Consider the following 14,762-nt stretch of genomic DNA (forward strand, 5'->3'; position numbering starts at 1 on the left):
CCACCATGCCCAGCTAATGTTTGTATTTTTAGTAGATACGGGGTTTCACCATATTGGCCAGGATGGTCTCAATCTCTTGACCTCATGATCCACCTGCCTAGGCCTCCCAAAGTGCTGGGATTATAGGCGTCAGCCACTGCACCTGGCCCACTCCTCTTCCCAGAATTTTGAACCAAATCACATTAATCTGTAGTTTTAAAAGAAACAGTTTTATATTAGCATCTTTCCCCCAGTCTTCTACTATATAAGAATTAATTGTTGTGCCTCAACCAACGTGTACTGATGTGTACCTTCCTTTATCCCACAAAGAGTAAGCACTTTTTTTTTTTTTTTTTTGAGACAGAGTCTCACTCTGTAGCCCAGGCTGGAATGCAATGGCATGGTCTCACTCACTGCAACCTCCACCTCCTGGGTTCAAGCAATTCTCCTGCCTCAGCCTCCCGAGTAGCTGGGATTACAGGCGACCGCCACCACGCCCAGCTAATTTTTGTATTTTAGTAGAGATGGGGTTTCACCATGTTGGCCAGACTGGTCTCGAACTCCTGACCTCAGGTGACCCGCTGGCCTCGGCCTCCCAAAGTGTTGGGACCTCGCCTGGTCCACACAGAGTTTTGTTGTTAAAATACACTTGTATGTTTTCTCATTTCTGCCCATTGTTATGCTAATATCACAAAGCCCCAGGTTTACTGTGGGCCTATATTTCTCTACGGGCTTCTGTGAAAAAGTGTTTTTTAATTATTTCCTGGGACAAGTGCTTGTCACGCTTAACTTGTATCATATCCAATTTTTAATGAAGTCCGTATCAGGCCACGTACTAGTAGCTTTGAGGATTTGAGGATATTTGAAAAAATAAAAACAAAACTGTAGAAAGAGAACCACATTTTTTTTTCTTTATAAATTGATAAGGACAACAGTAGATTTAATCGTTCAAATAAAAAAAATGACTGTATCTGAGTTTCAAATGGCTTCCAATTTCAATGTAACTATTTCACTCTTTTTTTTTTTTTTTTTTTTTTTGAGACAGTCTCGCTCTGTCACCCAGGTTGGAGTGTAGTAGTACGATCTCGACTCACTGCAACCTCCGCCTCCCAGATTCAAGCGATTCTCCTACCTCAGCCTCCTTAGTAGCTGGGACTACAGGCATCCACCACGACGCCCAGCTGATTTCTGTATTTTTAGTAGAGATGGGGTTTCACCATGTTGGCCAGGCTGGTCTTGAACTCCTGACCTCAGATGATCCACCGCCTCGGCCTCCCAAAGTGCTGAGATTACAGGCATGAGCCACCACCCCTGGCCATACTTTGTGTTTTTATGACAGCAATAAAATAAGTGGGCTTAGTAACTCAAGCAAACATAGCTTCTCTCTACTTCCTTGGATTGCAGGAGAGGAATGTAGAAAGTTGCTTCCGTCTCCCTAATGCCCCAGGCTGTCAGGCTGTAGCTAAGAGCCTGGCCTTCATCAATTCCTACTGACTCAGGCTCCTTATCATCAACTTTCTGTTACTACTTTAAGACTAAGAATGATTTTTTTTTTTTTTTTTTTTGAGATGGAGTCCCACTCTACTGCCCAGGCTGGAGTGCAATGGTGTGATCTCGGCTCACTGCAACCTCCACCTCCTGGGTTCAAGCAATTCTCCTGCCTCAGCCTCCCGAGTAGCTGGGATTACAGGCGACCGCCACCACACCCAGCTGATTTTTGTATTTTAGTAGAGATGGGGTTTCACCATGTTGGCCAGGCTGGTCTTGAACTCCTGGCCTCAAGTGATCCAACCATCTCGGCCTCCCGAAGTGCTGGAATTACAGGTATGAGCCACCACGCCCAGCCAAGTAAGCACGTTTTAAAGATAAGTTTTTTAGTCTCAGAATAGGTATGTATCACGTGTGTATACAATTCTATTCATAGCACAGGGACTACAGTAGTAAACACAGGAAATAGCACTGTATTTAAGAACTGAATCTTTTTTATGTCAACATCATTTGATTAACCTGTTGCCCAGGATTGGGGTGGAAAAGCAGTATGATTTTATGATTTTAGCTTTTAATTTACAACTTTCTGTGCCCCTCAGTGTCAGAATAGTGACTCTGGGTTTGGGTATCTTAATGAAGACAGCATATAATGATAGTATTAATAATTAGAATGATAGTGTAAGGTAATAGCCAACATAAACTGAGTGAACAAAATGATCCATAAATAGTTTTAAGCAATTTACGTGTATCAGTCTTCAGAACAAGATTTAAAGTAAGTACTATTATTATCCTCATTTTAGGGATGAGGAAATAGGCATGGAAGTGGAGGCAGCATTTCAGTCCGTTATAGCCAGCTATAACAAAATGCCGTAAACTGGGTGGGTAGCTTATAAACAAAATAAATTTATCTCTCACAGTTCTAGAAGCTGGTGAAGTCCAAGATCAAGATGCTGGCAGGTTCAGTGTCCGATGAGGGCCCCCTTCCTGATTCATAGACAGCCATCTTCCCACTGTGTCCTCACCTGGTGGGAGGGGCAAACAAGCTTCCTTGGGCCTCTTTTATAAGAGCACTAGGCCAGACGCAGTGGCTCATGCCTGTAATCCCAGCACTTTGGGAGGCCGAGGTGGGTGAATCACCTGAGGTCAGGGGTTTGGGACCAGGCTGGCCAAAATGGCGAAATCCGGCTCTACTAAAAATACAAAATTAGCCAGGCTTGGTGGCTCATGCCTGTAATCCCAGCTACTCAGGAGGCTGAGGCAGGAGAATCGCTTGAACCCAGTGACTGGGGCCTTTGGAGGCGGAGGTTGCAGGGACCCGAGACTGCACCATTGCACTCCAGCCTGGGCAATAGAGTGAGACTGTGTCACACACACACACACACACACAGAGACACACAGACAGACATAAATAGCACTAATTCCATTAATGAGAGCTTCACCCTCATACCTGGTCACTTCCCAAAGCCCCCACCTCCTAATAGCATCACATAGGAGAGCAGGCTTTGAACACGTGAGTTTTGAGGGGGACAGACATTCAGACCAGAGCAGGCAGGAATGCATATTTTATTTATAAAGCAGGGTCTCTTGTTAATAAACTGTTTTCTCTTTTATTGTTGTTTCTCCCATAAAGTGAATAAACAGAAGCCTAGTGGAAAATACCAACATTAAATTTTGATATTAGCCAGGCGCGGTGACTCATGCCTATAATCCCAGCACTTTGGGAGGCTGAGGCGGGCGGATCACAAGGTCAGGAGATTGAGACCATCCTGGCCAACATGGTGAAACCCTATCTCTACTAAAAATACAAAAAATTAGCTGGGTGTGGTGGTGGGTGCCTGTAGTCACAGCTACTCCGGAGGCTGAGGCAGGAGAATCGCTTGAATCCGGGAGGCGGAGGTTGCAGTGAGCCGAGATTTAGCCACTGCACTTCAGCCTGACAACAGAGTGAGACTCCGTGTCAAAACAAAACAAAACAAAACAAAACAAAAACCACTTTAATATCGTCCCTCTCAGTTGCTGAAAGCTAAGTTGTGGACCCTTTTCCCAATTAAGAAAAAACTAAGAGAAAATGGTGCATGATTTTCATTGCTGCTGTTCATATCAGCAAAGGGCCCTTATCAGTAATTATGTGGTGTGTAAAGAAAGGTTGATTATGGAATTATTAATCTTTTCTTAAACATACTGTCTTTTTCCAAAAATGTGGCTGCTATGAACTGAATATTTCTGTTCCCTCCCCACTCAAGTTCACATGTTAAATCCTAATCTCAAGGGTGACAGTATTAGGAGACAGGGCCTTTAGAAGGTAATTAGATCATGAAGGTGAAGCCCTTATGAGCAGGAGCCTTTATCAGATAAGCCCAGGGAGCTTATTTCCTTCTTCCATTATCTGAGGACACAACAAGAATGCACCATTGATAAACCAAGGAGAAGGCCCTCACTAGACAAACAATCTATAAGTGTCTAGATCTTGGACTTCCCAGGCCTATAAGAAATAAATTTCTGTTGTTGATAAGTCATTTAGTCTATGGTTTTCTGTTATAGCAGCCCAAACAGACTAAGGCAATGACCATGAGTGATGATGTATCTCCCATCACCGCCATCTCCTTTCTAAAACGGAGCCACATTAGGTAGCAAATCACGACTATTGCTATGACTGTAATTTATTACTAAAATATATGTTTCCAATTTTTTATTTTTACTTATTATTTTATCTTGAGATGTACAAAAATTCATTAAATAACTGGCCCACATAATTTTTTAATAGAACATATAAAATAAGACATGAAATGAGAACCACCAGTTTTGTATTCTGATCAAATACTTCAAATTTTTTTTTTTTTTTGGAGACAGTTTCGCTCTTGTCACCCAGGCTGGAGTATAGTGGTGCGATCTCGGCTCATTGCAACCTCCACCTCCTGGGTTCAAGTGATTCTCCTGCTTCAGCATCCTGAGTAGCTGGGATTACAGCTGCCCACCACCACACCCGACTTATTTTTGTACTTTTAGTAGAGAGGGAGTTTTGCCATGTTGGGCAGGCTGGTTTCGAACTCCTGACCTCAGGTGATCTGCCTACCTCAGCCTCCCAAAGTGCTGGGCTTACAGGCGTGAGCCACTGTCCCCGGCCTCAGATTTCTTATCTCTCTAGAGTACTTGTAATTAACAGCAACAATGTTGACTTATGAGATTTCTAAAACCTAAGTATGTGCTTTACGTAATCGTATGATATGTGGAATCAGAATAGATCAGATTTTTTCTTGGATTAGGGTTGGAAGAAGTCAGGAAAGGATAGGAAGACGTCAACAGCTGGAAACAGGGAACAAATAGACTTTTATCTTCAGATGTATAATTTTCACCTTTTTCTCCATTATTATGTAAGGTAGGGGACACACTCAATCTTGAGTTTCATGAATCACACCCTCAAAAACTGCATTTTGTTTGATTCAATCATATCCTCTACATTTCTAGATATTTATAAATGTGACCTTAATTTCAGCCATTGAACAAGAATGCACTCACATTATTATCTTTCAGAGCAGCTTACTAAGATTTGTTGTAACATGTTTATAATCAGTTGGGAACCTAGATGTTGCTTCATTGCTAAGCCTTGATGGAACATTTATGGATATGTTTTATGATTTGCTGATCTGTGCTGTGAAACCATCAGTCTGTTTGCAGTGGGGAGGAAGGATTTGGGAGGGGTAGGAGGGTGGAGGGAGGGAGGATAGTTTTGTCTGACGTGTCAGTGGAGGGAGGGAGCGGGGAAGGCAGGTTGGTCATGAAGTTTGAACTAAGATGGACTTAAAGGGTTCAGTTTTGACCCTTGCACACAAATCAGCTACAGTAAATAGTTGCTACTACCACGCAGGTTTTCAGTGATCATACTTGATTTTCTTTCTTTTTTCTTGTTTTATATATTTTCTCAGGGGAAATCTCTCACGTCCAAGAGGTTAACAAGCCTTGTTCAGTCTTACTAAACGGATCATCTTGTAGCATGAATGCAGACTGGAGTCACTGCACATACTTTGTAGCTCGCTGTTGTGATCTGGAGCAGAGGACATTAGAACAAGATGTTGCATGAGCAAAGGACCTAAATTGTTATTTGTGTGTGTACATTCCATCTCCAGTGGACTCTTCCATCTCAATGCCTCCATTCCAAACTGTTGTCTGCTTTCTTTCTCCCTCTACTTACGCTGGATCTGTGTCTTTTCCTTTTTAACAAGTTCAAGTGAAGTAAAACCGTTTCTTTTTTTCCTTCTCTCTCTCTCTCTCTCTCTCTCAAAGCTTCAGCTAGACACACAGTTCACTGAAAATTCAGTCAGTCAAAAACTGGAAGAACTGTAAAAGAAAAAAGTATATATCAATAAGTATACATACGGCTTCACATTTATTAAACAGTAAATTCGCACAGAAAGTTTCATTTCACCAATGTATCCACAGTCGGAAAGAAACTCCTGTCTTTGTCTGTTGTCTGTACATTCTCCGTTAATGTTTCTTGCATTTATTTTTATACCATATTTAAAGAAGAAACACCTTTTACTCCAAATGTATTAAAGTTGTTCCCTTCTCTGTAAATTTGTGTATGTTTATATTGTTGTTTTATCTTTCATTAAAAGATGCAGAATCTCATTGCTTTTGTAACTTTTGACTTCTATGCTAACTAAAAAAGAAAATGCTGAGAAATCCACAAACCCACAACTGCAGAGTTAAATTTAGGTTGTCACCTTGAAATTTATTTCAGGGTTTCAAGACACGCTTGGATAGTACAGAAGCCAAGGGCAGATGGAAGTTTTTTTTGGAGGCTCACCTGGGACTTGGTAGATTCTTTTTCTCCCATGGAAGAACAACACAAACTGACTTTCCACATTTTCAAAGCTATTTAAAAGGCCTTTCTGCCTCATGATGAATATGTATCTGTGCATTTTGCAAACTAATATTTCTGTTCGAATTAGGCTTAAGTGTAACTTATTAAATCAGGTACTGATTTGTTCTTTAAAACACAATTCTAAAAATATCATAGGTCAGTGCCTCTTAACTTTTTGGAGGTTACAGATTATTTTGAGAATACATTCACCTCTTGGCATCCCTGGGAAATTGGTTCCTGGACCTCCTCAGACACCAAAATCCACAGATGCTCAAGTCACTAATATAAAATGGTGTGGTGTTTGCATATAACCTATGTAAATCCTCCCACATACTAAATAATCTCTAGATTATTATAATATCTAATACAATGTAATGCTGTATAGTTGTTATACTGTATTTTTAATTAATATAACTTTAATTGTTGAATTATTATTTTTATTTTTGACTTTTTTCAAATATTTTCCATCCAAGGTTGCTTAAATCTAAAGCTATGGAACCTGTGGATATGGAGGGCTGACTGTGTGATATAATTAGTAAAATTTAGTGATGCTTACTAAGTGCCTGCCACTTCTTTAAGAGTTTTCCATGCCATCAGAATTCTCGCATTTAATCATCGCAGCAGTCCTGTAAGATCATCTCTGCAATTTTGAGAACGCTGAAGCAGAGAGAGGTTAAGTAACTTGTTTGAAGTCACCGAGCTAAGTAGTGGATTGGGATCATAAAAAATCTTGGCTTCTACCCTTCTAGGAGCTTAGCTGTGGCTCTGTAACAAAAGACAGATTAACAACAGAAAAGCATACAAATTTACGTAATAGAAGTATTACGGGCCAGGTGCGGTGGCTCACGCCTGTAATCCCAGCACTTTGGGAGGCCAAGGCAGGTGGATCATCTGAGGTCGGGAGTTCAAGGCCAGCCTGGCCAACATGGTGAAACCCCGTCTCTACTAAAAATCCAAAGATTAGCTGGGCATGATTAGCGGGCACCTGTAATCCCAGCTACTTCGGAGGCGGAGGCATGAGAATCACTTGAACCCAGGAGGCGGAGATTGCAGTGAGCTGAGATTGTGCCATTGCATTCCAGCCTGCGCTACAAGAGTGAAACTCAGTCTCAAAAAAAAAAAAAAAACTATTATGTGACATGGGAGGCTTCATTAAGAAATGAATACCTTAAAAAAATGATTAAACCTGAGTGTTTCTTTATACTAGGTTTGATGAAGAGTCGTGGGAAAATGTGACAGGGCAGAGAGAGAGGCCCTAAGGGCAGTAAACCGGGAGAAACTGAGCAAGTCCTGTTCATTCAGATTCTCTTCAGCACCCCTCCATCTTCAGGGAGAAGAATGCTCCATTTCTCTGGATATAAAGACAGCATCTCTCACAGGAGGGTCTTATGACCTGCTTCAAGGGAAGGTCAGAGAGTCCCTCCTGAACCTGCCATTTCTCAAATTTCTTCAGCTTAAAATATTCAATATTTTGGAATAGAACTCACAAACCCCATCATCATATAAACGCAGGCAGTCTGACTGCAGGGCACACTATACTGCCCACCTATCCATTATACCACAAATTTCTTTTGATAAAAATTATGTGAAAGTTCACAGAAACTCACAGTTGTACTGTATTTTAGGACATTCACAGACTAATCTCTGTAGCTCATCCATGGACCCCAAGTAAACAACATGACTCACTTTAAGGGCTGGATCAGTGGCAAAAAAAGGTTACCCAGTCAGGAGATGGGCCTGACTTGCCTGCTTTTGCATAAACCAAGGCATTGCAGACTCTGGTTATTTAAAAAAGAAACCAAGTTATTAATGCCTGTTACTTAGTATAGATAAATTTAAATTCTGAAAAAATTTACTATCATTCGTGATAAATCAGCAGTGGAGTCTGTCGGTTATTTAATAAAACTCACATAATGGAAGAGACTTGATAGGAGAAATTTATATATAAGCTATAATCTAAACACTGTAAACAGTATAGGAGATATTTAATTATATGCTCATGTTTAAAAAGAAGAAGAATCCATAAAATGCAAGTAAATTAAATTGATAGACCATATCCCTTAAAATCACTCAATTCAGGACAGTCTTGGACAGACAGCACTGAAGTTAGATTAAAACTCTAGTTAGTAGAAACATTCTTTTAAGGGAAACAATATTCCTATAAGAAGAGTACGGTGTTTAAACAATAAGCCTTGCATAAATACAATTGGTTGTTTCAATGGTTATCTTTCACAAGCCATCAGTCCTTAGAAGTCCATCCTTCCTGTTAATTCCAAATCATGGAAAAATTTGCCCTTCTTGGCATTTTTAATCATAGAAAAAAAAAAACAGCAGAAAAGAGAAACCCTCAGGCAAGTATCCCCAAGTCAAGAATTCCTAATTTAAAAAGTTACTCAAGTTACTCAAGTCTAATGACTCCATTTAATGTGGCCTAGACAAGACTCAGATACAAAGCAAGAGTACTTCAGGAGAAGCACAGAAAAGTGCTGGAGTTCCTTGCAGTTTGCTCCAGTGAGCCCTTGGCATCTGCCTCCCACCCCATGCTAAAACCATTTGATCTATAAGGCATAGAATAAAAATCCCTCAAGTTTCTATTTAATAAAATTGTTTTTAAGTTTTAAATTTTTTAACTTTGAGACCATCAAAAAAGTTATCCTCCAATAAACCAGAGTTTCTACACTCACACTGCAGAGCTATTTTCATCCTCTAAATTGCGTTGACCCAATTCTCCTCTGAGCGATGTTACAATAATGTGTTCCGTGGATCTGCACAGGATTTTCTGCTTGAATCAAAATAACAGAAATATGGCCAGCAACCTTATCTAAGCTGTGTCCGAAAATAAACGAAGGCAGAAACCCTCCCTCTTCGTAATGAGCAGTGTGAGACTTGATCTTGCTACTCAGGACTCACAGCTGTGCCCTTAGTTCTCCTGGTTGGCTGCTCACTTCTCTTTACATGATGGTTTATGAATAATTCTGGTCTACTGAGAGAGGCAAGTCTTGGCTGCTAGCACGAATTTAGTCTAGTTGCATGCACGGATTGTCTCCACACAGAAGATTCTGTGTCCTTAAATACACATTTGAAAGAGCACGTTGAATATTTAGTTGTTTTACTGTGGTCTGTGACTACCTCTTTGCACATTTTAGTAACCCTCTAAAACGTCAGCAGGAAACAGCCAAAGCTACCAATCCATCCCCTAAGCCATTTTAAGAAATAGTGCATAATAACGAAGAATTTAAAGAACATAAAGAATAGAGAGGAACTATATTCATGTATTACACACACACACACACAAATAGGTATCTTATACATTTTATTGTACAACCATACATGTGTACTTTTTGTTGAAAATGTTGTGCTCTAGAACTCATTTTTTAAAAGACATCAAATGATGTATCAAACATAAGATGCTTCCATTTAAAAATCAGATTAGAAGAAAAACTTGCCGATGCCCTTAGATATTTTGAGGAGTTTTTGGAGCTGAAATGTGTAATGTGTTTACCACTTCATTTTCAAAAAGGTCATTAGAGGCTCGGTAGACATGAATACTTCTTGATTTAAAAATTGATTAACAGGCATTGAGGGAAGGAGGCGGCAGCGTCCCGGGCGGGTAGGATGATGCACCAGAGACGGCGGAGGCAGCAGTAAGCCCTCCCGGCCGCTCAGAGCGCTGTAGAGCAGCGTCCTCAGCCCGGCCTCTGACCGCGGCGCCCCTCCTCGAGGCTTCTCGTCCGCCCGCCCCTCCCCAGTGCGCCAGCCAGCCTGGCTCCCCTCCCGGGCCCGGATGGCTGACCTGCTTGCTCTACCCGGCCCGGTGGCCGTCCTGGCTGCCCTCCCCGGCCCCGATGGCCTGCCTGCCTGCTCTCCCGGCCCCGATGGCCGGCATGCCTGCTCTCCTCGGCCCCGACGGAGGGGAGGGCTGGGCAGGCTGGCGGGCGGGCTGGCGACCATGCAGAACTTCTGCGCTCCCCAGAACTGCACGCGGAAGAGCACGCAGTCAGACCTGGCCTTCTTCAGGTTGCGGAGGGACCCGATCAGGTGCCAGAAGTGGGTGAATTGTAGGAGAGCAGACTTAGAAGATAAAACACCTGATCAGCTAAATAAACATGACCGGTGAGGGGTCCAACATTTTGAGACGTCTAGGGTCTGTAGAACTAGTCCTTATGGGACAGTTCTATGAGATAATGCAATACCAACAATATTTGCTCTTACCAGTCATTTGAACAACCTACCTAGAAAATGAATAAAAGAATTGTTGATGAACCTTCTGAACAGGAACAAAAACATAAAGAAATCAACAACAGCAATGCTCAGAACCCCAGTAAAGAAGGGGGTGAAGGGCCAGATGAGGACATTTTACCTCTAACCCTTGAAGAGAAGGAAAACAAAGGATACCTAAAATCTCTGTTTGAAATCTTGATTCTGATGGAAAAGCAAAACATACCTCTGGATGGACATGAGGCCGATGAAATCCCAGAAGGTGTCTTTACTCCAGATAACGTTCACGCAGTGCTGGCGTGCTGGATAAATTGTGGTCAAGGGGTCCTGAGAAAGCGCTTTGAGACAAGAGCAGTTAACACGTTGTTTTGTTTAAAAAACACAGCAGAGGCAGATGTAGACATCTGTGAGAGCTGTATTCGGGAATAAACTCTAAGGGAAGTGAGAGACTCACATTTCTTTTCCATTATCACTGATGATGTAATGGACATGGTAGGGGAAGGGCATCTACCTGTGTCGGTGAGGTTTGTTGATGAGTCTCATAAAATAAGAGGGTAATTTGCAGGCTTCCTGCCTTATGAAGCTGGTGCAGAAATTTTGGCTGTGAAATTTCACACTACGATAGCTGAGAAGTGGGGATTAAATATGGAGTATTGTCATGGCCAAGCTTACGTTGTGTCTACTGAATTTTCTTCCAAAATGGAAGTTGTTCCTTCTAGACTTTCAGAGAAATATCCCCAAGCTATCTACCAACTCTGCTCTTCCTGTGTCTTAAATATGTGATTGATAAAATCAGTACCTGTTATGGGAGTATCTGTTGTGTTAGGTACAATTGAGGGAGTTTGTTCTTTTTTTCCATCAATCACCACAACTGCTTTTAGAATTTGACAATGTAATTTCTGTTCTTTTTTCAGAACAGTAAAGAAAGGGATAAAGAACTGAAGGAACTCTGCCATTCTCAGTGGACAGGCAGGCATGATGTTTTTGAAATTTTAGTGGAACTTCTGCAAGCATTTGTTTTATGTTTAGATGGTATAAATAGTGACACAAATATTAGATGGAATAACTGTGTAGCTGGCAGAGCATTTGTACTCTACAGTGCAGTAACAGATTTTGATTTCATTGTTACTATTGCTGTTCTTAAAAATACCCTATCTTTTACAAGAGCCTTTGGGAAAAATCTCCAGGGGCAAACCTTTGATGTCTTCTTTGCAGCCGATAGCTTGACTGCAGTACTGCATTCACTCAGTGAAGTGATGGAGAATATTGAAGTTTATCAGGAATTTTGGTTTGAGGAAGTCACAAATTTGGCAACCAAACTTGATATTCAAGTGAAACTCCCTGGGAAATTTTGCAGAGCTTACCAGGGTAACTTGGAATCTCAGCTAACCTCTGAGAGTTACTATAAAGAAATCCTGGCTGGGCGCGGTGGCTCAAGCCTGTAATCCCAGCACTTTGGGAGGCCGAGACGGGCGGATCATGAGGTCAGGAGATGGAGACCATCCTGGCTAACACGGTGAAACCCTGTCTCTACAAAAAAATACAAAAAACTAGCCAGGTGAGGTGACGGGCGCCTGTAGTCCCAGCTACTCGGGAGGCTGAGGCAGGAGAATGGGGTGAACCCGGGAGGCAGAGCTTGCAGTGAGCTGAGATCCAGCCACTGCACTCCAGCCTGGGCGACAGAGCGAGACTCCATCTCAAAAAAAAAAAAAAAGAAAAGAAAAGAAATCCTAAGTGTCCCAACAGTGGAGCACATTATTCAGGAACTTAAAGATGTGATCTCAGAACAGCACCTCAGAGCTCTTAAATGCTTATCTCTGGTACCCTCAGTCATGGGACACCTCCAATTCAATACGTCAGAGGAACACCAGGCTGACATGTATAGAAATGACTTACCCAGTCCCGACATGCTCTCAGCTGAGCTTCATTGTTGGAGAATCAAATGGAAACGGGGAAAGACACAGAGCTCTGTCCACCATTTATGAAGCCCTCCACCTGCCTGACATCAAGTTCTTTCCTAATGTGTATGCTAAATGACCTATTGCCAAAGGTCCCGTGTATTCCTCCTGTGATGAAGGTTGAGAATGAGCAGTATGAAAACGGACGAAAGCATCTTAAAGCATACTTCAGGAATACTTTGACAGACCAAAGGTCAAGTAACTTGGCTTAGATTAACATAAATTTTGATATAAAACATGACCTGGATTTATTGGTGGACACGTTTTTGGTTTTTTGTTTGTTTGTTTGTTTTTGATGGAGTCTCGCTCTGTTGCCCAGGCTGGAGTGAAGTGGCGTGATCTCGGCTCACTGCAAGCTCCGCCTCCCGGGTTCACGCCATTCTCCTGGGTGGACACATATATTAAACTCTATAAAAGTAAGTCAGAGTTTCCCACAGATGATTTAGAAACCATGGAAAATACCTAAGAGACTTTCAAAAGTAGTCTTTCTTATATTTGATATTTGGAAGAAAAGCCTTAAAGTGTACGTAGGTCTTAATTACTTAATATCTTTGCCTATAGGCCTCCATTGAATACATTAGCCATTGATAATCTACCTGTTTAAACGGCCCGTTTGAACCCTCATGCTTTGAAGACCTGTCTGTTCTTCCAGAAGAGTACATTGAAAGTGCCATCTTTCACTTCCGCATGATCTCTGCGGGTGGCACTCTGCAATTGTTGAAGTCATTTTAGACATAGCATTTATTATCACTGTGGATCTCTGCTCAGGTGTTGAGTTACCAATTCTTTGAAGAAACGTATTTTGAAGAAGTGTGGGAGGAAGGAATACATTTTGTGAAGTGTTGAAGCCCGCAATTGACCTTTGACTAATAGGAGTTTTAAGTATGTTAAAAAATCTATACTGGACAGTTACAATAAATTACCAGAGAAAGAGAAGCTTGTGAGCTTGCCAAGCAAGGATTCCAGGGTAGATTTTTGTCTTTCACAAATGAACTTAAAGGAACAAATGACAGTTAAAGTTTGAATGGAAGAGCCTGCTGTTGTTCCACATCTAGTTATTACTGTTTACATTCCTTTGTGGAGCCTACATCTTCCTAAGCTTTTTAGTAAATACATGTTGAACACTTCTGTTTCATGGTTAAGACAGAATCAGAGGCTATGGATACTGACAACTCATTTATCTTTTTTTTTTTTTTTTTTGTCTTTTTTCATGACTCTTACCTACTGCCTCATTTGATTTATAAGCAAAACCCAGAAAACCTACAAATATAAGTGTTTTGGCTTATCTAGAAAAAACATGGAAAATATTACAGTTATTTTTGGTGAGGAAAGTAAACTTTGTATAATTCATTTCAATCTAAATAAAATGCAAATTTTGTTTTAAAAATTTGATTAATAAATCTTGATATCTTAATCAAGTTATAGTACCTTAATCATTTCACAATTGTTGGGAAATAAAGCCGAGCATGTTTGATATCTTTTAAAGGTTAATACCATCTTTCTCCAGTATTGGTTGAAAGGGTAAAGATAATGTAAATTATCAAGCACAATGCTTGATACATAATGGATAAAGCAATGTTTGTCGTACCTGCTTCCTTTTTCTCCAAAAGGTCATCAATGCAGAAAGATAAAAGAAATATCCACACATCCCTCCTAGCTGGGGTGGGGTCAGAGATGAAGTTTAGGAGGCCAAAACTGAGTGGTGTGGATCAGGATCCCAGAGATCACAGGAAACACCTAGAGCAGAGTCAGATATGGTAGTGGGCTGCAAACCAATCAGACAGAGTCCATAAAGCACCAGGACGAAAAAGGTGACCAAAAGGTGATACTGGGCTAAGTCAAGGAGACAGCATCCTTGAACAAGTGGGTTCTGGAAACTCCACTTCTAGAAAACAAAGGCAGAGGTTGTTTTGAAGAAATCTACAGCCTCATGCTATGGTGTGAATGTCTGCGTCCTCCAAGAGTCGTGTTGAAGATGCGGTATTTAAGAGGTGATTGGGTTACATTTGCTCTTCTGTCATGAATGGAAGAACCTATTCGTGGATTAGTAGACTAATGGGTTATTACAGGAGTGGATCTGTTATAAAAGCCAGTTTGGCATTTTCTTGTCCTCTTGCCATGTGACACCCTGAGCTGCCTTAGGACGGAGTCCCCACCAGCAAGAAGGCCCCCATCAGATACAGCCCCTCAACCTTGGACTTCCTAACCTACAAAACTGTAAGAAGTAAGTGTCTTTTCTTTGTAAATAACCCAGTCTC

At 41.3% G+C, this 14,762-nt stretch overlaps 1 protein-coding gene and 1 pseudogene across 1 annotated transcript in view; both read left to right on the forward strand.

Annotated features, from left to right (window-relative positions):
- Positions 1 to 6,039, forward strand: part of LOC105550149 (regulator of G-protein signaling 7-like) — a 108,283-nt gene extending 102,244 nt beyond the window's left edge. Inside the window, exon 13 of the mRNA XM_011995029.1 lies at positions 5,391 to 6,039. Coding sequence (XP_011850419.1) covers positions 5,391 to 5,418 — 28 coding nt within the window. The 3' untranslated portion in view covers positions 5,419 to 6,039. The remainder of the gene's footprint in view (positions 1 to 5,390) is intronic.
- Positions 6,040 to 10,277: 4,238 nt separating this feature from the next.
- On the forward strand, positions 10,278 to 12,970 carry LOC105550139 (annotated as a pseudogene).
- The last annotated feature ends 1,792 nt before the right edge of the window (positions 12,971 to 14,762 follow it).

This window comes from Mandrillus leucophaeus, unplaced genomic scaffold, assembly GCF_000951045.1.
Source record: "Mandrillus leucophaeus isolate KB7577 unplaced genomic scaffold, Mleu.le_1.0 Scaffold466, whole genome shotgun sequence".
NCBI lineage: Eukaryota > Metazoa > Chordata > Mammalia > Primates > Cercopithecidae > Mandrillus > Mandrillus leucophaeus.